Consider the following 24,349-nt stretch of genomic DNA (forward strand, 5'->3'; position numbering starts at 1 on the left):
GGATGAGAAAAATTCTTTGCATCATTTATATCTCACCTTTCTGTTTTATTTTTACCTCCTGCAAACTGATCATAAGGATTTTTTTTTTCTTTTTGAAGTGTCAATTTGCAAGTGGTTTATCTAGTAATTTCTGCAAAGACACCCAGTGCTCTCAGCTGTTTGCAAGCAATTTGCATGTGTGTTTCGTCCAGGTGTATAGCACAGCAAATTGCCCGCTCTTGTTCTGAATGACTATTTCTMTCTCACATAATCTAAGGAAATTGGACTCTCAAACTGCGACTTCACAGCAGGCATTCCATGATTTGGACATGGCCACTGTAGKCTTAGGGACACTGCGGTGCTTTCTAAAGCAATAGAAAGTGGCTATCTTTGTACTYTAAAGAAAGTGCTGGATAACTGTGCTCCTTTGTATGCCAACACAAGATTTTTTTTCCCTAATTCTTTCCTTATAAACTTGTTGATGCCCTGCTGGGTGAATTGCTTTTCTCTGTGCTATTTGCCTTGCTGATAACCACATCAATTGCCTACTACCAGCAAGTTCTTTGTTTAAAATCCCAATTACAAACCGATYTCCCATGTGTGTGTCTTTATAATCACACCTTGAAAAAAACTGTGCCAATAAAGCTATTTCAGTCAGGAATATCTTTTTTTTTCTTTTTTTTTTTTTCTTTAAGCAGTCAATCTTGGTGCATCAGTTATGCCAGGATGACAGGGTTGTGTACTGGTATAGTTTTATACCCTTTCCTACATGAGCTAGTGAAACTGGTAGCAGTTTGCACACAGGTCACGGTGATACTGAATTAATTCTCACACCTCAGACTAGGCTCAGGTTCATCTGATAGATCTTTGAGAGTCTTCATGGAGTGCTTAAGTTARTGATTTCATTTCCCAGAGCTCTCTGTGCAGTCAAAAGGAGAGAGAGGCACCTTCAGAGGTGGTTTAGAGCATCTSAGTTATAACCAGAAGCACCCACTGCATAACAACAGCTGCTAAGGGAATTGCAGGGTGTTTTACCTTCAGGTTACTCAGAATTCAGTGGGTAAAATTAGGTAAGTGTCCTCAGCATCCTTTGGGAAAAAGTTCCTCGCTCTCCATTATGAAAAGCTTAATCACAAGGAAAGGAGAGTTACAGTCTCCTCCTAAAACTTGCAATCTTCTTTTTCAGGAGGAAAATGAGATAAACCCTCTCAGATGGATGCCGGTGCCACCAGCCTCAAGAGGATCAAGTTTGGGAAGCTGAAGGTGGTACGTCGGCGCTTGCTGCAGAGATATGAGCACCAGCCCTTCATCTCCTGCCTGGCTGGCTTCTACAGCTGCCGGTGGAAGCGGTACCAGCGCAGAAGGACCGAGCCCGGGAAATGCTGCTGCAAGACGGTAAATTAGCCCAAAATCAGCAAAAATGTTGAAATCTGTACTGGGGCAAGTCAGATAAGTCAAGCCAACAAATGACACTTGTTGTGAGCAGCTGAGCCTAMCTTTGTGCCACCTCTGCTTCAGAGAGTCCAGCACTAAGCTGAGTTTTTTGTGAACAGCCAACAACTAAGTAGTGTGTGCTGTTTGCTTTGCTTGATTTGGAGCAAATAAAGCTCTAACCACTTGGCTTTTCTCTCTTTCTCCAGCGGGAATGCATGTTCTTCCCATTGCTTGTTGGAGCATTCTGCTTTTCTCTGATCTTTCTGTATATGTGGGGCGAAGCAAAAAATGACTACAATAACTTTGATTGGTAAGTACCACGTTTGCCTTCCCTCCTCTGTGTGTTTTAGTGAGATTCCCCAGGCAGGTTTCCGGGATCAAATGGTTTAGAGATCACAGTGGAAGAGGGGAGCAGCTATAGCACAATGTATAGCACAACACATGCTATGTGATGTGATGCAGCAGGACACTGCAGTCACAAGCGGAATTTATGGCTTCTTAAATTCTTGGTTAGTGTCTGCAAATTGAATATTGCATGATTTCAGAGGTGCCAAGGTTCTGCCCTTTGCTTGGCTATGGTTTAGAGATATATATGTGTATTTGTATGAAAAACTGTAAAGGATGCAGAAGAAAGCTGTGAAAATTGAAATGTGCTGCCAACTTCCCAGAGACACAGCCAAAGGAGCCTCTTGTTCCCACTCCTGAACCAAATGCTGCTAACTTGCCTTCCATATTTTTGCCCATCTCTTTCAATTCTCCAGCTTCCTTGTAGCATCACTTCCATGTTTTCAGGAGGATTTTGGTGGGAAGACCCAGTTTTCCAGKGTAAATGTTTCTTTCTTGTTTCCCCAAAGCACTTCAGAGCCCYCAGGGAAGCCTGAAGACCCCATTTTGGTTGTCCCCACTCACATGCACAAAGCACATCCAACCTCACCATCTGCCTGTAAATTACAAAAGTTGATCCCTCTCCACAGCACCAGCCAGTTACTCAAGCCTTGAAGCGGCATCACCACTCTAGATCCTGGCTGATGAACACTGATTCCTCAAAGGATTAATGAGCTTGGATGCCATGCTGGCTGCGATGGGTCTGCTGATAWCTGGAGAATTTACACTGTAGCTTAGCCTTGCCCTGACAAGGCAAAAGCAGTGTAGAACCTGCTTGAGAGATCAGGAACCAAAGAACAGGATGATGAAACCTTGTCCTAACCTGTCTTTACTTGTGGACACAACAGGGAATGTTTTCTGCTAGGGATAGAGCAGTGATGTTCTGGATGCCAGTCAATTGCCATAAACTCAAAGGCTGCCCTTCCCTTGAAGCCAATGATTTAAGATCAAGCTGAACAGTCTGAAGGCCCCAATCTTCTCCACCTATAAGGAGGGCAGCAGAAGAAAGAAAATTAGGAAGATGGAATCAAAGGGACTAAATAGCTCTTTCATTATCTGTTTTTTTTCCTTCTCCCTGTGAAGAAACACAGTGGTTGGAATTGGAAGCATTGCAACAACTATTTCAGGGCAAAGAGATTTGCATGTTCCCAATGYAGGAACAATGGAGTAGCCAGCAAGGATTGATATAGAGCCTTTCCTCCTGTAATACAGACAATAACAGTTATGCAAATCAACCCCTAAAATTAGTTACCATTTAAAGAGCTCAATTATTACAGAGAGGAAAAGTATAATAAGGTAATTCATTCTCAGTGAGACGTTGGGTCCATAATCATGCAGCATCCCCCTCTCAGGTTGTGCTGTGCTTCTGCAGTGCTTCCAGCTTTCTGGCATTAACACTTCATGCTCTTTAAAAACATACCTGAAATCCTCTTCTTGTGAAGTGTCCTGCACAAGAGCTTGCCAGTGCTTGCAGCCAACAGAGGCTGTCAGCATGAGCAGCAGCATCTTACTGTTTCCTCATGCTACCTTGTCTGCAGCAAGGTGCTTTTTTATAGTTAGATTGTGACTTCTCTGGAGCAAGGCTCTACATTTGGTCATGTGTTTTACTGGCATGTGTGGAATCTTAATTTGGTGCTTGAAAGGATTCATGTTGGATTTGGGAAGTCCAGTCAAGTCTCTCAACCACTATTATATGAACCAAAGTAGGCTCTTCTTCCTTCTCTATTTTTTCTTTTTTTTTTTTTTTTGAATTATTTTCATATTACTTTTTATTATTTTCATGTTATTTTTTATTATTTGAAAGGTGCAACTATCATTTGAAGGTTCGATTATCATTTGAAAGGCTGTTGTTTGCCTCCAGACTGTGTGCTGAAGTAGCCCAAACATTATTAAAGCTACTAGCAAACCTATTAGCCAGTACAGCTATCGATAGGGGTGGGAACAGGCAGCTCCATGTTCCAAAAAGCATGTCAGCTCATCCACAGCAATCTGGCRGTTGGCTGCCAAGGCAAGGGCTGAGCTGACGTGATGCTTGTGCCTCACATGAAAAACATAACGACATGCAGAGCAATGTGATTTAGATTCAATAATCTGTGCCCATCAGCACTAGCAATGTTTTGTTGGGTCAATACAGACCTGGATGTGCTCAAAAAAAATCCATCCCAAAAAACCCGTTCAAGTCTCTTTTCCAAGCAGTTGTGCTCCAAAGGTATACTTTTGGGGCGTTTTTTCATCAAAATTAATTACCTGGATTTTATAACATTTTTTTGCTTTTTAGGTATAACTATGGAAACTTGGGCTTTTGGTTTCTCTGGTCTCTTGTTCTTCTGATTGTGGCTGCGATCCTCTTCATGTACATCACACTCTTATTGGTAAGTACCACTCCTTGTAAGCAATTCCTTATGAGCTGACAGTGGGTCTTARAAGTGAATATAGGGATGATTTAATGTGTTATACCAAAGTTCAGTCTAGTCTGATCTCCTGCTACTGACAGTGGATGTCTGGGTAAGTCAGGGAACACAACAAATATCTGAAAGTATCCACCTGGGGTCTCTGAGCTGGATGCAGATTCTGTGATTTTTTTTCCAGTGATTTCTCTTTAATAAATCTGTCTGGTCTGTCCATGAACCAAGTAAAACCATGCCAGTAGTAGGCAAACTTAGATATAGTGAAAGCTGAAGTTTCTTATTTTAACAGTAAGGAAATAAGGAACTTTCACGGAATCACAGAATGTTCAAGGTTGGAAGGCACCTCTAGAGATCATGTAGTCCAACCTTCCTGCTCAAGCAGGCACACCTAGAGCATGTGGCAGAGGGTGGCATCCAGGCGGGTTTTGAAGACCTCCAGAAAATGAGACTCCACAACCTCCCTGGGCAGCCTGTTCCTTYGAGTCTTTCATTAGAAGGGAAAGACTGTCTCTGAAGCAGCCATGACTATCTCTGCATTAAACAGAATCTCTCCAGGTTCTCTCCAGTTAGAGGCCTCAAACGTGCTCTCAAAACACTCTCCTGAAGTTTATGTCCAAGGAAGGAATGTTCATGAATTTTTTACTTTACCAGATAACATGAAGTTTTCTAATCAGCTGTGCGCTTTGATTACTGCAAACATAAATGAAAAAACATCAACAAGAACAACAAAAACATGTATTTCCTGAAATTTCTTCTCTTTCATCCTTTCTTCCATTTCCTTTCTATCATAGGCTCTGACCTCCAGATAAATACATATGCAGAACTTTCCATCCTCTGCATAAAGAGGTGTAGACTAAGAAATCACTTTAATCAAGGATGAGAATYTGTATTCAGGCTCATGCATGCTCCAGTTTTCATTTTGATATTCCAAGGACTGAGGCTGAGGTTATGGCTTTGATTCACCTCTGTGACCAAGACAACCAGTTTTTATGATAATTTCCTGCTGTTCTTGTCCATTCCCTGCTGCATCATCTTATATTCCCTGTGTAAATTGCTCATGGCAGAGAGCTTCTTTTTGCTTTTTCCAGGCACTGGAAACAAAATGGTTTTCTGGAATCTTTTGTCCCAGTGGAACAGGGGTAGTTCCACAGGGACAAAAAATAAATAGTTATTTTGTTCTAGTGCTAGAAATAAAAAATAAAGTGATGAAAAGGACAGCTGCTTGGCCGTGTTGTCAGCACTAATAGCACCATACATGTTGTGGACTAACTTAGCTCTGGGTAGGACAAATAACAATATTTTGATTGCAAGRATTTTGCTGGTGGCTCTTTGACTTGAGGTCCTGTTAGTTACTTGGCAAAGTCTGCCTGGCTTTTCCAGATGCCATGGAGCAGAGCTGTCAGCTGAGAGGTTACAATGCTACTTTGGGCAACACTTGCCAAGGAGACTTGTGTGACGTGGATACCTCTGAAACTGTACTTTGACAAGTGCAAATCTGCAGCCATCACAGTGTGGACAGGAATGAGATGTACATGTTTTCCTGAGCATGAGGACTCCTGGTTCTCATTCATGCTTTCTCAGGATCCTGAGAAAGTCCTGGTCCATCTCAGACAGTCCAATGGTCTTTCTAAGGAGTTACACATTCTTAGCAACAAGACAGATTAGTCTCAGTTCAAATCTTCCTAACCAGCACTGATGTGATAGCTGGAAGCTACGGGCAGATAAGGACAAACTAAAGCCAGAAAGAAATTTGGAACAGAAAACTGCTATCCTTCATTTCAGTTCAGTGTTGGTACCTGTTTTCATAGTGTTGACATGTCTTTCGTCAGTGTCGAAGCTTCTTTTAGCTTTGTTTAAGACTCTGGTTGTGCTGGAGGTTGTACAGGCATCTTCACAGCTTGGACCCAGCATGGCAGACAGGCAGGTCTGCATTATGAATGCTTAAGCAGGCCTCAAAAGACAGAGTCATCCTATGTTTCTGTGAAGAATATTTATATTTATATTTATATTTATATTTATATTTATATTTATATTTATATTTATATTTATATTTATATTTATATTTATATTTATATTTATATTTATATTTATATTTAGTTATATAACTGCATCTGTACCATGGAGTTTGAATTAGAGAGCTGCTTTTCATAGGAAATAATATTTTAGTGTGCCAAGACTACTGAGAAAAAGCAGACACAACTCCTTTCGCTGTAACCTGTGATTAATTCCTCTCCGAAACACTAGCAGCTTCACAAGCTAATACAGGCAACTCAGCTTTTCCACTGGGCACTGACCAGCAGCTGCATCGCTTCTATACATTTCAGACAATGGATGGCCAAAGGTCTGGCCCCCATAATGAATTATAGCACGTGTTCAGGTTGCAAGAGGAGCTGGAGATCTTTACCCTAGAGATCTTTACCCTCTGGTTTCCACAGAGATGCTGAATACGGTCTCCAAGCTGCCTATTTGCTGTCTGTCAAGAGGAGAGGCAAATGCCTTGCACCAGTAGCCAGTCCCATCAGAAAACTGAGCACATTGATGCCCTTGTGGGAGCACAGAGTTTTCACAGCAACCAGTGGCTGGCCTGCTTTTGTTTGCGTGTGCCTTGCTCTATTCCTTAATGATGACGTCCAGCCGGAGCCCTGCGGGCCTCTTTCCATGTCATTATTGTGAACCAGTGAAGCAAACACTCTCCTGCCCACCGACCACTACTGGCTGAACAAAATGCTGCATAACAAAGCTCTTGCTGTCTGCGCAAAGATGCTCTCTGTCTGCATGCATCAGTGCAGTTTTTTCAGACAATTGGTTACAATTAATTCAATTGCCGTTGCTCCCCAAGACAATTTTCCCATCCCCATTACAGCTAAAATGTTAAACCGAGGGGCCTAATTGCAGGGCAGTTCAGGCTTAGTGGAGAAGAAAAAAGGTTTCCTTATTCAGAATTTCAAAAGCCAGAAGATAATATTTTCCTCTGTGCAGTTCAACTGTGTTTCAGTTTAACCATGTTTTCAACCCAAGGGTTTTGGGGACCCGACTTGTGATTGTTTAAAGAGTTTCAGATGCTTAATGACCTTTACTGAGAGAACACTCAGAGTAGTACATTGGCACTGACGGCCAAAGATTGATCTCAAAACATCATGTGGCAGCAAGCTCAGAGCCTGCCTAGACTTTACCAGCGGTATTGAATTCGACAAATTGCCATTTCCATGCTGAAGGAGACCGAGGAAAGAGTCTGTTATCTATCCTTCTGTAGCATAACCTTGTGATCCGTGCACCCACTCAGAAATAGGGAGGCAGAGGTGCAGTCCCCTCTCCAGTGAATCTTCACCACCAGGAAATGTCTGTTATTGACTGTCTAGGAGGTAGACAGCAAAGGGTAATAAGTAGACTTATTGCTACTGAGGAAGAGAAGACTGCGAGTGTTGGAGGCTGTAAGATTCAGGGGGACTTAGGGCTGGCAAGAGAGACCCTGTCTTTATTCTCAGCAGGATTAGTCTGAAGTTTTGTATCTCTCACCAAATTCCACGTGTCTGTTTGCTTGTGTCAAGACAATCCCTGGATATATGTGCAGGTGAGGTCTTGAGCCATTTTGGGGGGAGTGGGAAGAAGCTATGTGACCATGGCTTGAGATGTTCTAAGTTTCAGAGATGTGTGGAAAACACATAAAATTCAAGCTGACTGTGCCAGAACCCACACAGGACATGCCTTGTCCTCATTGCACCAGCTCACTGGTCCATCAAGATGTGTTCCCCTGCAGGRACCAACAGTGCAACTGGAAGAGATCCTTCTTCACCTTCTGAGGATAAAACCCGTTGCTCATTCTCCTTGTACACAGATAATGAGCAGTTGTTTTCAGCCATAGRAATGAGCTTTCCTTCAAACAACATTCCCAGATGTGCTACATGGTTCACATGGAAGCTATCCCACAAGTCAGAGATAGTGGGGGAAAGTCTGGATGAGCACAACCTGCAAAATAACTATTGGGATGTACTTAGGCAAGGCCCAGGTGTTTTAATACTGCTTACAGAAAAGTGGAGATTTTGAAGTTCTTTCTTTCTAGCTTGTTTTAATGGGGCTGGATTAAGATCTTCAGCAGTAATTCAACTCTCTGTGAACTACTCCCATGGTTAGTCATTATATACTGAGTGTAGGATTTAATTAAAGGAGGCTAAAATGTCAAGAAGCACTTTAAAAGCTTATCTGTATTCTCTGCTGAGCCTATCTCTCTTCAAATCAGCACCATTCTGGAAAAAGAGTGCTTGTTGCTGCATCAGAAACAACTTACATTCCTTTGCAGTTAGATTTCAGGAGAGCAGAGCCCCTTCCCATTATATTATTGTTCTAAAACYGAATGTCCTACTTTCATGTAAACCCACTGTGTGACAGTCTGGAGAGACTTGGATCATAAATTGGCCTTGTCAGTGGAGCACTGATGTCTGTAAAGAGATGCTTTTCACTATACCTTGTGAAAGTCATCACCAGATTCATTGATTGCTTAGGTCTGTGACAATTTAGAGAGTCTCCTGCAGAGCCCTAGGTGGATTTTCCTTGTGCTTTACTTGTGGGAGAGTCACTCAGGTGTTTGAGGCCTCTTTCTTGTCCCCTGCCATGGGATGGGGGTTTGTGCTCTGCCTCACAGGATCAGAGAAAGGAACAGGCTTGCCACAGGGCCACAGATGAGGGCCAAAAATAAATCCAACGAAGCTAGGATTTTGAATTTTCTATTTTTTTTCTGTGTTCTGTGATATGCCTGTCTCTTGCATTGCTTGCAGTTACTCTGGAAGCATCATTTCTCTTGCTCTCTGCTCTATATCTTTAATTTTGTGAGCTCTCTCCCATGACTGATACTGCTCTAGCCACAACACATGAATGGAAAATAGWCAAAGTTAGTGCTGTATGGGTTTACATCATGGCAGTTGGCCCTGGCCATCTCTCTCTTTCATAGTTTGTCTTCTCAGAGAAAGAAGAGCCATCAGAGGTGACAGAGATGCCCAATTACCTGTTAGTTGTGGGAGGCTGTGGTCCTGCAGAGTGATATTGATACATGCTTCCCCATTTCAGGAATGTATTTTCAACAACAAAATATCCTCCAGTTCTCTTCATAAGTGAATGAGTGGTTTTACTTACAGCACTTTCATTAGTGGAAAGGCCTGGAGTAACATGATTTTCCAATGCAAAAATGATTCCAAACATGCTCTCCCAAGTACATTTCAGCATTCTATACCAAGAAACACACCATGTCTTCTTATTTTCCTAGGTCCTAGCAATGTGTCTGCTTGCAGAAGGTCAGCAGCTGTACTTGCACTGGAGTCACAAGGTAGGGAGAGTCAGAACTTTGTGGTAACACTAATCTGTATTTAAACCGATTGAATCTGTGATATGTCTCTACATGAAGCAGCCGCCTAGGTTATAGGAGAGAAGAAAGAGAGTGAAAGGGTTACTCTTAGGAGACTTTAGATAGCATGAGAATAATGTCTCCACCTGCATTAATCACCCCCAGCCTCCCTCTGCAGTTGTTAGAGGGAAACAACCTCTGCGGATGCTTCATCCAGCTGCTTGTAGACATCTAAATTAAGAGGAGATGAATCACATCTGAAGTACCTCTCCTTCCCACTGACTCCAAAAGGAGCTTGTGATGACTCATTCAGATGAAGATGTCCCTATTTGACATGCCTAGATATGGTACCTTTTAGGTAACCTGTGCTAACCTATAGGTAACATATTGCAAAAGCAAAGTTTCCTTAGGAAGCACAGTCCTGCTCTGTAGCAGCCTCCAGCAGCTGTAAACAAAGTGGCTGATATCTCTGCAGAACAAAAATCTGGCTTTTCCAAAGCATCCTGGTGTCATCTGCCTTTTGGATGATGTAGGAAATGTCACCTGGGCTCTTAAAGGTGAGAAGCAAATGTAGAGAAGCAAATCCTTTCTTGAGAAGCAAATCCTCAGGGAGCTGTTGCTACAAAGTAGTGTCTTCAAATCACCTTCTGTAAGAAATTCATGGGAGTTGGGTGGCGTATTTAAAATGAAATGTTCAGCTATTCAGAATAGCTGAATGTGCAGATATTTGATCATCTGTTTCTTCAATTAAATAATGACAGCAGTCATTTTTACTCTTGCACATTGGCTCCTGGAAGAGMCAGAAAGGTGAGATTTTTGTAGAGCTATATATGGAAAAAAAAATGGGACTGCATCCTTAGGTGGAAGAGATTAGAGGCTCATTATTAAAGTGATCTGTATGATCCCCCTGAAAAAGTGAGGAATTCCATTGCAAGTTGCAGTATCATTGCAATTTTTGCTTGAATTTAGTTCTTAGAAGGTAGATGGTGTGTAGTTCTTAGAAGGTAGATGGTGTGTAAACATGAGCCTGACACCATAACCTGCATTGTTCTCAAACTGGGCGAGAAGCCAGAGATGAGAGTGAGCTACCTTCTCACTTTTGCATTTAAAAAGTGAGCTCTCATCCGTGAGTTATAAGAATGTTTGCAGCTGAAGAAGTCTGTTGCATAACAAAGACTTACATGAACTTACAGCATAAGGAAGTTATGTTGTTGTCTCAGGGATTTGTCACTTGTGAATTTAGCCATCTACAAGTCAGGGATCTGATGTAAGCTGATCATCTAGGTTTCATCTACAGTAACATAAAATGAGAGAGAGAGGGAGAAAGGGAAGAGAGATGGAGAGAGAGGCATCTCTTATGAAGAAGCAAGATGGAATGAATGACCCCTGGAAATTCCTCACTTTTACCACTGACTGTGSAGGGAGCCTTGAAGGATGATTTAGCCTTGGCACCAAACTCTTAAAATCCATATTACCACAGAGAAAATCCAATCAATAGCACTGCTGGTGTTTTTATTCCCTCGTAGCTCTGTCTCTGGACTGGCATAACTCGTGCATCCCAATCCTATCTGCCAGGCAGATGTGCTGCATTCCCTGTGCAGAAATACCAAAGCTGATTTATTTCCTGTTTGCCTCCCCAGATTGGGACTTTTCTTGTCCTGGGCTTCTCTGTCTCAGCCCTCTTTGTATTATCTGTGCTGTGGGGAGATCAGTGGAAAACTGTACGTCTGTCATTCCAGGTAAGAACAACTGAAGCATCTGTTTGAAACAGAAAAAAAAAAAAAAAAAAAGATCTTACAAGTATTTTTTGAAAATAGGTAGAAAACTTTCAGTAGGATGATATTTTTCATGTGCTTTTCCTGACAGACTGTGCAGTTCTGCATAAAATTTTCTTAATGATTTTACGTTTACAAKTGAGAGAAGGAAGCCAAGACCTGAGGTTTGGTTTCAGTCTATGTGTTTGATGTAAAAGGTCTCATTTAGGGAAGTCACATCCTTTGTTTTTGGCAAAAACATCATATGTGTGCTATTTCTCCACAGGCACCCAGGATGGGTAAATCAGACCCCTGGGCTGGTAGGGTCACTGGAACAAGGACTTGTTCCCTACTTAGTTTCTGCTGGTTCAGTGGTCTTAACATTAACAAAAGTTCAGTTTCTCTTTTCTCCATCTGTGACACAGGCAGTTTTCCTTCCTGAAGACAGGATAGCATTGACCTGTTCTGGACAGCAGGTGGGGAATGTCACTGTGAGATGGGACAACCTGTGGGATGCAGGGCAGATCCCTGTGTGCGATCTGCTACAGCTTCCTCAACTTTAGGCAGATCTGAAAGTGGAGGGCAGAGCTGCCCAGTGCTGTTCAGTGCCAGAGCATCTGGGTCCCCAGTATGTACTGAGAAGGAAGTTGACAGCTGTGACCATAGAATTGCCTTGCAGATATTACTTGGCCACATCATCTCTCCCCACTTACCTTCGTATACTGCTTGTGAATATGAGGAGAGCAATGGACTGGGAGTGGAATCAATTGGCAGCCCAAGAGTCACTGCAGCATGTTTGGGATGTGCTGTTTGTAGGGTACAGCTGTTCACACACTTCTCCCTGCTCTACAAAGTTCAGCAACCTTGGGGCTCTGTTCTGGTGAAGATAAGTAGAAGACATAAGCTTCTCCTCTCCTTTAAGGACTCCAAGGGAGGAGAGAGAAAAGGTGTTCAGGCTGCCATGGTGCTGTTTAGTGCAGGTGTTTGTGTCCTTGGAGATGCTGCACCTGGCCTCCTGCTGCTGTTCCCAAAGGGCTTGAGTCTCTTGTAGATCTTGTGTCCATTAGTCCTATGCAGCTATCTCAGATATCCTGGACATCTCGAATGACACCTTTCTTTTGCATAAGTGAATCCTGTTTCTGGTTAGACGATGTTGATATCAAGTATCAGGGATAGATGGTGTCATGCACAAGATCACTCAGCAACTGCTGTAAGCCAGCTGTCTGATCATGCACTGTGCAAAGTGTTGAGGGTCCACCTTTTCTTGTTCCAGTTTGGAAGGGAAAATAACTGGGAAATGCTGGTGTATCCTGTGACATGACATTGCATTTTCTAGTCTCTTCTTGATATCAAAATCTATCARATGTCCTAGATTCCAGGCAACAGGTCAGACAAATTGATTTAGTAAAAGAGTAATAGCCAGCATCATTGTTCAATCATCTGGGTTAAAATTAAACTGAATTTTTAAAAGCAAACCTGGAAATGGTTATGCACTGACACCTTCCACAGACTGCCTTGGAGAGCAGCCATATATTATAACAAGGCCATACCTCCTGTCTCCATCAGCAGCCAGATGTTATTTTGAATATGGACTAAGCAATAGAAAAGACATCTGGATATATCTTTTCTCTAGCACATTTAATAACTCCAAGTTTTAGCTGCAACTGGATCCACAGGTCTCCGAAGAGCACACGAAAATAATGGATTGGTTTCTTTGTAAGATTTCCAAAGTTTTAAGAAGCATGTCATGCCAACATCACTTGAATGAAGAGCCAAGCTCTCAATGTCAAACTATCTGTTAAGTTTCCTGTTCTGGTTATGCATATGTGGAAAGTGCAGAAGTGGCTCTCAGTTGGTCTTGTTTAATCTTTAGGACCAAAAAAATCCAGTGCAGTTACTATATCTGCTCAGCAATAGCTTTTATATAACATATTGAAAGCACTAAGACGTATTGTTTTCTGCTAGTGAAACAGTAGAAGTATCTATGAGGCCACCAACTTGAAGTTGTAATTAAGAAAAAGAAGGAAAAAAATGCAATTAGCACTAATGCAAATGAACTAAATGTTTTCCTTTAAAAATAAGTGTTTCACTGAAGTAAATGAGAATTAATTATTTGCCTGGAATACATTGTAAATGTAAAGGCTGGGTGCTGCAGAATGCATATGAGGCTGGTRAAATATGTGATTAGACATGTGCTAGGTTAACTGGGTTTTTTATATCACATGAGTTCCATACTGGTGTAAAATACCAGATTTTATCACTCAGRTTTGTTGACATCAGTGTAAAGATCTAGTTGCAGTGTAGCACTGAAAYGACTGTTACATGGACTGGGTTAGATTGAATTGGATTGGTTTGGATTGGGCTCAGTTGTGTTGGATTAACTCGATACTTTCTGGAAGATGCTCATGTATTATTATATAGAGGTAGTGAAGAGAGAGAGTCCTGCTCTGAGACTGAGACTAACTTAGGAGAAAGGAGAACTGAATGCTAAGATGAGGGCTACTTCTTAGCCTGGGCTCAGGAGAGAGGGTGAGCTGCTGGTATCAGCAGCAGCAGCCTTTCTCTGTGGAAAGTKGTAGCTGCCTTGGGATTTGTTTCTACCTGTCTCCAGTCATTGAAATCCTTTTCTTTCCAGATCACAGCTCCCTATCTCCACATAGGGGCAATAACCATCATGGTCCTCCTGTCCTGGCCTGTGGCTCTGCATGCCATCAGAGCAGATAAGAAAGGTATAGTAGCTCTGCTCCCTCTTCCCAGTATGACAGAAGACTCATGTCAGTGTGTGAAACCAAGTATGCAGAAGCCATTTCACCTTGCATTGTATTCAAGCTGTAGGTGGCTTTTATCCTGTGGGAAATTAGCAGGGATAGAGATCGGGGCCATGCACTGTCCTGTGGCTTTCTAGACTCGTTACTGATTTGCATGCTGCTTTGCACAGTTCTGACCTATTTCAAGGCAGTAATTGGGCATGGTTTGGGGACTGTCACAAGCTCAGTTTCATACTCAATAAGGAGTTTAATCTTAGTGATCCTGCCTCGAGGACAAAAACAATGTAGCTTCATGGCTGTGAACTCTGCTCTACACATTTGATTCTTGCCTGGGGAATGGACGCTGACACTTTATATTCTATATTCCCAGCTTTAGACACGGAGAAGTGATGGTTCAGTAACCAGGCTGAAAATTCAGATTGGCAGAACTGGAGGGTTTATAGCAAATACTACCCTAGCCGTTGAAGCAAAACTGGCAGTTTCCACTTTTGATGCCCAAAGTTAGGTGTTGTGCTCACTGACTACACAAACAGCCCAACAAACAGGCTTAATCAAAGCAGGGAGACAGGAATGAGCAGAAGGCAGCTTGTCCTAGTCTATGGGAGACATACAGGCTGTTGCCTTCTGACCGTGCCCGTCTCTCTGCTGGGCTACAGAAAACCTAGGCAGTGAGCTTAGATCCAAGCTGGATATTTTGCAGCTTTCTACCCATGCATTTCCTGGATTGTGTGGTTGAAGTGAATGTGATGGTTAGGGGAAGGAGGGATGGGTTAGCGGGGGATGAAGGTTAATAGCTGTTTAATTGGAGGGCTGTGTTAAAAGTCAGGCTGCAAGGCAAACCCATTTATTGCCACGTGGATTAACTCTAGCCTTCCTCCTTCAAATTCTTGCAGTTGTTCAGGTGATAATTGTTGGTCCATACCTGGCTATCCTTCTCTTTCTTTTCTTGATACCTCTGGGGATGTACTCACCTTGCATCAGAGAGGTGGGGACACTTGGACCAAAGCCAGCCCTCATTGGGCACCGTGGAGCACCAATGGTAAGTTCAGAGAAGACAGTTTACATCATTCCTTCATCCTTTGTATTTTTACCTTCGTTGCTATGTTTTCTTTTTTTTTGTCCCCAAGAGCTGTGGAAGAACAGTCTGCGTGGGTGGAGGGGATGCATTTTATTTTGGATTTGGATGCCAAAGGCATCGCTGCATGGGTTTACTAGCAAAGATGACACTGCTCTGTARGCACAAGATAGGTGTAGCACCTAGTATGGAATAAAACAAAGACTTTCCAGTGCAGAACAAAGTACCCTTTAACTAGATATTTCCCTTAATGGAAACCAGCAGTGATAAAAAGAGAAAGTATTTACAGATTTCTTCAGTATGTGTGAAAACAATGTTCTTATGGGCTGCTTTCTTCCCAGCTGGCACCAGAAAACACTGAGATGTCATTTCAGAAGACCATTGAACATGGTGGAGATGGTCTTGAAACAGATGTAACCATTAGGTAAGAAGAAAATCTTGTGTCTCAAGGAATATAAACTGYTGCTTCTAAGACTTCCTTTTGGAATTGTTAAATTTTGGACAATTAGGTTTTACTAAGGTTTGGGACTTGGATCCCTCTGTTAGTGTCTAGTGATACAGGCTGTTCTGATTGTTCTCAGGAAGTTAGTAAGTTTGAAGCTATTGATTTAACAATCATTATTTCTTTAGTGCATTTTAAACACTTTGCAGAGAACCAACCCCCGTTGGCTTCCAGACTTCAGTGAGGATTGGATCAGACCTAATAAAATGCCAGGAAACTGTGTACAGGCCTGTGACAGCTTTGCCCTAATTATTAGACATTTAATTGCCCCTGTGAATGGGACCTTTTGCTATGAACTATTAACATGATGGATAGGGCAAACAGTTTTTTAATTGGCACTTCAGTAGCAGTGTGATAGTGTGAAATTATGACTTGAGTGAGGGAATTACTTATGTTTAGGTTCTCTATTGACAATTAATATCCATCTTTTTGTGATATGGCAGGTATAAATGCTTCCATCTGCACTTTGTCCATGTGAAAACTGAGGCCTAGAGAGGCTTGTCTTCTCCAAAGTCACTCAGTAGTATAGCTATATATAGCTATATATAGCTAGTATATAACTCAGTCAGTTTAGCTGACTGAGCTATATAGCTTATGAGCTATAGCTATAACTTAGTGTTTTGAGTCTCAGCCACTTTCCCTAATGCACCCTTTGCTAGATTGTTCTGACCTGGCTCATGCCATGAATGGAGCCATGTCCCAGATAACCTAGCTTCTTGCTCTCCCACAGCTATGATGGGATTCCTTTCCTCATGCATGACAGCACCTTGAAGAGGACAACCAACATTGAGGAGGTCTACCCCAATGAGACTACTCAAAACGCAGCATTTTTCTCCTGGGATGCCCTGAAGGAGCTAAACGCTGGAACATGGTTTCTTAAGGTGAGTGCCATCAAGGACTATCAACTGGCTATTAAAGAGATACCACCTGGCTACTGATTATTAGAATTAAGGCAGAAGTTACCAGTTGGGTCAAAACTCAGGTAAATGGAACTCTTTCAGCTGAGGTCTCTTTTCTTTGTTCARTAGGCTTTAGGTCTAGGAGATCTGTCATATTTGACTGTGGGATGTCCTTGTGGCTCCTTATCATAGAAGCAGAAGAACTKGTGGGCTGGAGAAAGAAGGCAACAACTATTTGTGCAAGTTGCTGTGTATAATTGCCACAGCCAAGACGGTGGGAGAATGAGGCTATGAGAATAGAGGTAGCTGTGACACAGTTTAGATCCCAGAGCCTGGGTTAATTTCCTCTGTTTCTCAGGTAGAAGGGCAAGACAAAATATTTCTGACCCACTGGGGCTTGATGCCAAATTTCTTCTTACAGATGTGAGTTTTATGCCTGTAGCTAGCTATCCTAGATGTTACTGACTGATTGATTTCCTTTTGCATTTATTTATTTATTTCTAGGACAAACCATTTTCATGCATGGGCGCACTGTCAAGGGAAGATCAAAACCAGGCAATGAATCAGTCAATTTACAAGCTAAGTAATTTCTTGCGCCTCGCAGACAGTCAGAATAAACTTGTGATATTTGATCTCTACCGCCCTCCAGAGAAACATCCTTACAGGAATTCCTGGATCAACAGAACCCTGGAAGTCATCCTCAATGAATCAGGGATTAAACCTCATCTGGTAGGATAGTCTCACTCCTGCATGCCCTTTTCCTTTTCAGAAATGAGACTTTAATGTCATACCCAGCATGACTTCACCAGCACAGAATACAGCCCACTACAGTTCACTTCTTCATCRGGAAGGCTTATCTATGAGCACAATCCATTATAAAGATGGTTTCTTTAGAGGGCCAAATTCAAATATCCTTCTTCTTCTTGTGTGGTTCCTCTTTCAACAGCCTCTTTTAAAAAGCATCGTTTGGAATCTACCGCTAGCATCAGTTCCTTACTATGTACAAAACACACAACACACAAAGAAATTGGACAAAGGATGCTAGCTGATACATTAGCCCCCAAACTGCATCCTTTCCTCACTGTAATATATAGTAGCCTATATTCTGTCATCCATCCATATTTATGTATTACAGTGGAAACCCCTGTCTTAAATTAGAATAACTGGAACTGGATCCTCCCAAAATCTTCCTCCTTCCCCATGCAACTCTCTGCTTGCAGTAGATATTAAATTTATGCATATGAGTGCATATATCCGCTGATATCAGGGCAATTACATGGATCTGTTTCCACTAAGAATCGCTTCTCGCATCCTGGGAAAAAGGGTCTTTATTTTCTGTTGCCTTTCCCATTAACCAAAGATGCTTTTTCTCACAGAAATCCAGCAATCCAGCATTTTTTTTTTGTGCGTGTGATTGTGTAAAACATTACTCATTGATTTCAAGCTGATAAGGAAAAATGAATGCTTACTTCTGTATGACAGTGACTTGCAAGTTATAACCCTGRGTTCAAATACGTTTTGATCATTGTACAACATATGACATTTGACAGACCTGTACTAAGCCTTACAAGACCTTAAACTTGTTGGGGTTGTAAAGGGCAGGATGTATTAGTAACTCAATATATTGTGAATTCACTGGATGTTCTTGTTGCCTGCAGGTCCTATGGCTAGAGAATGACATGAGGTCCTTTGTTCAGTCCGTTGCTCCTGGGTTTCAGCAGACAATGGGCAGTAAGGCCCCAGTTGAAGACCTACTGATGGGCAATATTGTCAAACTCAATTTGGCCTATACTGAAATGTCCAGTGAAGATATTCAGTAAGTAGCAATTTCAGCCTCTAGCAGAGTCAATGGACTGGAGTATCAGGAGTGCACTTGCCTTGTGTGTGTGGCAATGTCTCCCTCCAGTGCCTGGCTCCAGGATCTATTATCATTTTGAGAAGAACTATTCCTATAGCTTTTTGGCGGTGAAGGACTAGTTCACTCCTTTTATTGGCCAAGAGGTGACAGATGTTATTGCTACTCTTCCCCTGTGCCCCCTCTTTCTCCTTTCCACCATCAAGGGGCATTATATTAAATACTCTGACAGGATCTAAGGAWCTTCAGGGTAAAGGAATACCAGGATAAAGTGTCCCAATTCCTTGTATTTCACTGAGGCCAAGGATGGACAAATCATCCCCAATACCAGCAAGTACTTAACTGTGGAGAATGAAGAACTCTTGAGCCTGCGGTGTTTCCTTCACAAACATCAGTGTGAATGCTTAATGCTTTGGTGTGAGACCATCACCCTTTTGTAGCTCGTGTTTTGGAATTGTTGTCTCTGTTGCTATTATTGCTCTGTTGCTTGTGATACACTGAAAATGTCAACTCTCCAGTGGTCTGATTCATGGTTATTAGAGTAATTTTCAAAATGATTCTAATTCTTGGAAAAAAACCCTATCTTGACTGWTTAGCTCTCCTTTGTAAATTGAGTTTTTGCTCTTTTCCATTTGCAAGAGCCTTTAAATATAATAAAAAACAGAGGAATGCAAAAATTTATAACGTTGGATGAGGTGATGTTTTCTTAATGATAATCTTCCAGATTCTGCATAGATCCAGGATAGATGCTAGGTAGTTTTACAGAAGTTGATACTGATGACATTTCTTCGGCAATTGCAGAGAAGGGTCTCACTTCATATTAAGGTTCAACAGCTTATAAGGGTTTGACAAATGATCAAACAATGTTGCAAATGTAATATGGTTGAGTGGCCAGCTGTGAGGTGAGTTTAAAGATGCTGTTATGAAATTCAGCACAAAGGAAGTACGTTGCTTCTTTATTTTCCTAACTTCTTGCTCTTTTAAAGGAAATATGCTGAGGCAAATATCACCACCAACCTCTATGTGGTYAATGAACCATGGCTCTTCTCCTTGGCCTGGTGCTCTGGGGCTCACTCTGTGACCACCAATACTGTCCACATGCTGAAGAACCTCAGACAGCCACTCTTCCTTATGGTAAGCAAAAATTCTCCCTTATTGCCAGGAGTATGAAGTAGGGATGGTATGTTCAWAGTTATATTTGGAGAACAGATCAGTTCATGCATGGGTAAAGGAGGTGTCCCTCTGGACGGAGAAGAATATAAGCYGAACTCTAGCTTACTGGCTTCTGTGAGCAACTCCTAGCTTTACCACCATATCTCTTTTTTTTATTATTTTTTTCATAGAATCACAGAATCACAGAATGTTCAAGGTTGGAAGGGACCTCTACAGATCATCTAGTCCAACCTTCCTGCTCAAGCAGGCACACCTASAGCATGTGGCACAGGGTGGCATCCAGGCAGATTTTGAAGACCTCCAGAGAAGGAAACTCCACAACCTCTCTGGGCAGCCTGTTCCACTGCTCTGTCACCCTCACAGTAAAGAAGTTCCTCCTCACCTGGAGATGGAACTTCCTGTGCTCCAGCTTATGCCCATTACCCCTCRTCCTATCACTGGCCACCAATGAAAACAGCTTGTCCCCTTCCTCCCTTTTCTCTTGGCCTAGGGAGAAACATTCTGTTTGATAAGACTTAAGAGACTTATACCTTGAGATGAAGACAAAAAAAGTCATATTGAGGCTTTTATGGAGAGAATAAAGGAGACTCTGTGGCTATATGTGGCTTTCATGTGRGGATTTTTATTTCTAAACTTTTGAGGCTTGTTTATCTCAGAAGTTCTTCACTTCCTGGGTCCTCCTGTACCTCTTCTCAAGCCCAAGGGAAACAAAAACAGAGATAATAATGTCTTGGTGAAATATTTTTTTCACATTTGTCTGTTTCCTACTCATCTTTGAACAACCTAAAGGACTAATGGGCATCTGGGACATTGGTCCAACTAGAGTCCTTGCAAGTGTAATTTGTAACACTATGTAACTGGCTTCATGAAGAGGATTTTACAATGCTTCCTTTTTTTTCCATCTGAGAGAATGAAAAACAACAGTTTTTAAGTCCATTCTGAGAATGGATAGAGGTCCAGTCCGAGGGTGAATCTTAAGATGCTACTAGGTTTAAATCAGGAGCTACCCCAGCCTTCTGTGGTGTTCARTGAGGTACAGTCTTGCAAGGGGAAGGCAGGTGCCACTAGTTGTGGCATCAACACATGCAGGCAGGTTACCACTTAACTACTAMATGCTGTTTAAAGACTGAGGGATGTTCACAGAATCACRGAATGGTTGAGGTTGGAAGGGACCTCTAGAGATCATCTAGTCCAACCCCCCTGCTCCAGCAGGGACACCCAGAGCACGAGGCACAGGGTGGCATCCAGGCGACCCCTGGGGGACACCACTGGCCAGTACTGGGACCTGCACTGGTAAACACCAGGCAGCTGGATTTCCATAGTCAAGCAGCAAGGGGGAACTTTAGCACCTTTTTTTTTTTTTTTTTTTTTTTTTGAGTTTCAGACTCTGTGGTAGATCCATGGCATTGAATACATCCTCTCTTCTCTTCCAGACTCCACAGCAGTACAAAATCATGTGGATCTTGACAGATGTGACCTCCATCTTCCTCATCTCACTCATCTTTGCTCTGCATTGGTAAGTACTGAGTTGCTAATGGCTGTTCTAGTCTGTTGTCTTGCTACAACCAGAGGGGTGGAGGAATGCTTTCTGGTGATTTGGATGGCTAAAAGTGCTGTGAAGGACATCTCCTTTCCCTTCAGGAGTTAGAAGAAAGCCCTTTAAGACTCCAAAGATCCCTCCACTTCTGCTGTTCTTATTTTTCCATTTCTTTTGGCAAGTTGGCCATCATCCATTCCAAGATTCAGTGGAAATCTGGTGGGTTCAGGGTAGCAGTCAAACCCAGTTATTGAAGCTGATGGATTGAAGGRAGAGCTGATTCTTCTATTTTCACATTATAGACCCTGTTGCATGGGATTTACTTAGAAGGAAAGCTCTCATTGTTAATAATTGAGCATGTCTCTGTGTCTTCCTATGTCAGAGCCACTCAAAAAATCCATCCTCAGATGCAAATCAAATTATGAGCATCTCACAAACTGCARTTTATTTTTACTCTCATTAATTCAAGGACATTGCCTCCATTTTATATGTTGGAAAACCAGTTCACAAAACAGACTCTGTGTCAATACAGAGCTGGACAAGACAGACTGCTTTGCCTTGGTGTGTAAAAAGACATCAGATCTGTTTTTGCTCTGAGAGGATGAACAGGTTACAATTTAACCAGGTGATGAACTAGTGGCTGTACAGGCAAATTTAAGGGGCGCTTAGGCTTTTCCCTCCTCAAGTGGGAGATTTTCCAGATTTCCCAGAACTCTGTAGACATTTCTCATCCAGCCATATCCCTTTTTCTTGTCTGGACATGAGACAAGGACACTCCTAGCATGTATAAGGAGTGAGATGCCATCAGCAGTGCCTGAAGTCTGTGAGTGGTCTTGTTTATCAGATTTAAAAATATCAGATTTACCAAAAATTACAACTCTAAAGTTTTCCTAGCCGCTTAGGAACCTGTTGCTGTGAACAAGTCTAGGGTTTCTGAACACTTAAATCTCTCATAGAAAACAGGGATTAGTCACAAAGTTGCCTTCAAAATACTGCCATACATGTGCGGGGTGGACATGCAGGTATTATGGAGCAGGGTTCCTTCGTAGAAGGGATTTGAACAAATTCCAAAATTATGAGGGCAGTTCCTGCTCTGATAAAAGTTGAAGACGAGTGACCAAAGTTCCAAGGAGCTGCAAGGGGAACCCACATCAAGCAGTGGCCTAACCCAGATGTTTTGCCCTGCACAGGTGGCGGGAGCGGAGTTTTTCCTGCTGTGCCCATGATGGTGGCACAATGATGGAGGGTGGCACCTACAACAAGTTCAGGACAGGTGAGTTGGGCAAGGAGAGTTGAGAGCCTCTGTGGGGCTAATGCTGAGACTGCAGGACCCCACGGCCTGAGCTGTGAGCGTTTTTGGCCTGACTCTGCTCACAACTCCTGGCAGAACAGCTGCAAGCATTTCTGTAGCTCACTCTGTGTCTCCTTTTCCAGAACTCGGCAACATGCCTGCAGTTGTGGCCTGACAGAGACAAGAAGGAGACAGACTTGCTAACTCACCAGTGACTGGAGAGCGGAGCCTCCCCTGATACCTCCTCCTACCACCAGCTACCACACAAGGGTGGGAGTCACAGGACAGCAAAATGCAGGCAAAGGCATCAAGAAGGAGAAGCCCTGGCCAGGGGAGATAGATAGTTCAAAAATGCATGCCTTTTTTGGTCCTGTCTTGCTTGCCTACAGCTTTTCTTATAATCTCATGCCTGGCGGGGATGGACCAGGTTACAGGGGAGCACAGATGGGGTTGTAGCTGTGACAAAGTTGGGCACCACRACTAGGTGCTAAATCCCTTTGGCAGCAGCCACATGGGAACCACATGTCCCTCCCTCATACTGTTGGTGTCCACAGGGMAACAATCCTGATACCCTCCTGTTACGGATCCTCTGTTAGTGCATCTGTTTGGTACAAGCTGCCACCATCTGAGCATCCTCCAGCCCTGCTTGTCCTTGGCTGCTGGTGTTTCTCCAATCAGACTGACTTCCTCTGCTCCACACACTCCCTCATTACTGGCAGATCTTCTCTAGCCTCAAGTGTGCACCATCCATGCAGGAGAATCCTACTGCTASGTCTGCTGGGACAGACCCTTTCCCTTCTTGGTTGTGAACAAGGCCATTTTTGCCCAAAGGTGCTAACAGATGTTTTGGTGCCTTGGCGACATAACCACTTGGACTACAACTAGCAGCACAACATCTTTCTTTAGGACGTTTGTGCCACAGGTGACCTGGTACCACCAAGTGTCCTTCCCTCGGGAAGATCTTTATACTTGCTCTGCATCCAGGTGTTTGTTTCACTACTGCCAATGGCTGTTGGCACATTGTTCCCGCAGAGGTCAGTACTGGTCCCGATGCTGTTCARCTTGTTCATCAATGGCTTGGATGAGGGCACAGAGGGCTCCCTGAGAAAGTTTGCAGATGATCCCGACCTGGGTGGAGTGGCCGACACTCCRGAGGGCTGTGCTGCCATTCAGAGGGACCTGGACAGRCTGGAGAGTTGGGCAGAGAGGAACCTTCTGAGGTTCAACAAGGACAAGTGCAGGATCCTGGGAATAACCCCAGGCACCAGCACAGATGAGGGATTGACTTGCTGGAAAGCAGCTCCACGGAGAGGGACCTGGGAGTCCTGGTTGACACCAAGTTAACCATGAGTCAGCAGTGCCCTTGTGGCCAAGAAGATCCTGGCCTGCATCAGGAGGACGTTGCCAGCAGGTCAAGGTAGGCGATCCTGCCCCACTGCTCAGCTCTGGTGAGGCTGCACCTGGAGTATTGGGTGCGGTACTGGGCTCCCCAGGACAAGAGGGATGTGGAGCTTCTAAAGAGGCTCTAGCAGAAGGCARCAAAGATGATGAAGGGACTGGAGCATCTCTCGTATGAGAAAAGACTGAGTGAGCTGGGCCTGTTTAGCCTGGGGAAGAGAAGACTGAGAAGGGATCTGATGTATAAACACCTGAGGGAAGAATGTAGGGAGGAAGGGGCCGATCTCTTCTCAGTGGCCACTGATAGGATAAGGGGCAATGGGTACAAGTTGAAACCCAAGCAGCTCCATCTCCACATGAGGAAGAACTTCTTTCCTGTGAGGGTGACAGAGCCCTGGAACAGGCTGCCCAGGGAGGCTGTGGAGTCTCCTTCTCTTGAGATCTTTGAAACCTGCCTGGATGCCACCCTGTGCCCTGTGCTCTGGGTGTCCCTGCTAGAGCAGGGGGGTTGGACTAGATGATCTCTAGGGGTCCCTCCAAACCTCAGCCATTCTGTG

The 24,349-nt window shown here is 43.1% G+C and overlaps 1 protein-coding gene across 1 annotated transcript; it reads left to right on the top strand.

Annotated features, from left to right (window-relative positions):
• Nucleotides 1-1,172: 1,172 nt before the first annotated feature.
• On the top strand, nucleotides 1,173-23,162 carry GDPD4 (glycerophosphodiester phosphodiesterase domain containing 4). Its single transcript, XM_026034518.1, has 15 exons — nucleotides 1,173-1,374; nucleotides 1,620-1,723; nucleotides 4,076-4,169; nucleotides 9,463-9,522; nucleotides 11,181-11,279; nucleotides 13,930-14,023; nucleotides 14,956-15,101; nucleotides 15,479-15,561; nucleotides 16,370-16,520; nucleotides 17,043-17,267; nucleotides 18,197-18,354; nucleotides 19,380-19,527; nucleotides 21,000-21,082; nucleotides 22,294-22,376; nucleotides 22,538-23,162. Exons 1-15 carry the CDS (start codon nucleotides 1,192-1,194, stop codon nucleotides 22,567-22,569), a joined length of 1,743 nt encoding a protein of 580 aa, XP_025890303.1. The 5' UTR covers nucleotides 1,173-1,191; the 3' UTR covers nucleotides 22,570-23,162.
• The last annotated feature ends 1,187 nt before the right edge of the window (nucleotides 23,163-24,349 follow it).

The sequence above is a fragment of the Nothoprocta perdicaria genome, unplaced genomic scaffold (genome assembly GCF_003342845.1).
Source record: "Nothoprocta perdicaria isolate Ctin4 unplaced genomic scaffold, notPer1 scaffold_146, whole genome shotgun sequence".
NCBI lineage: Eukaryota > Metazoa > Chordata > Aves > Tinamiformes > Tinamidae > Nothoprocta > Nothoprocta perdicaria.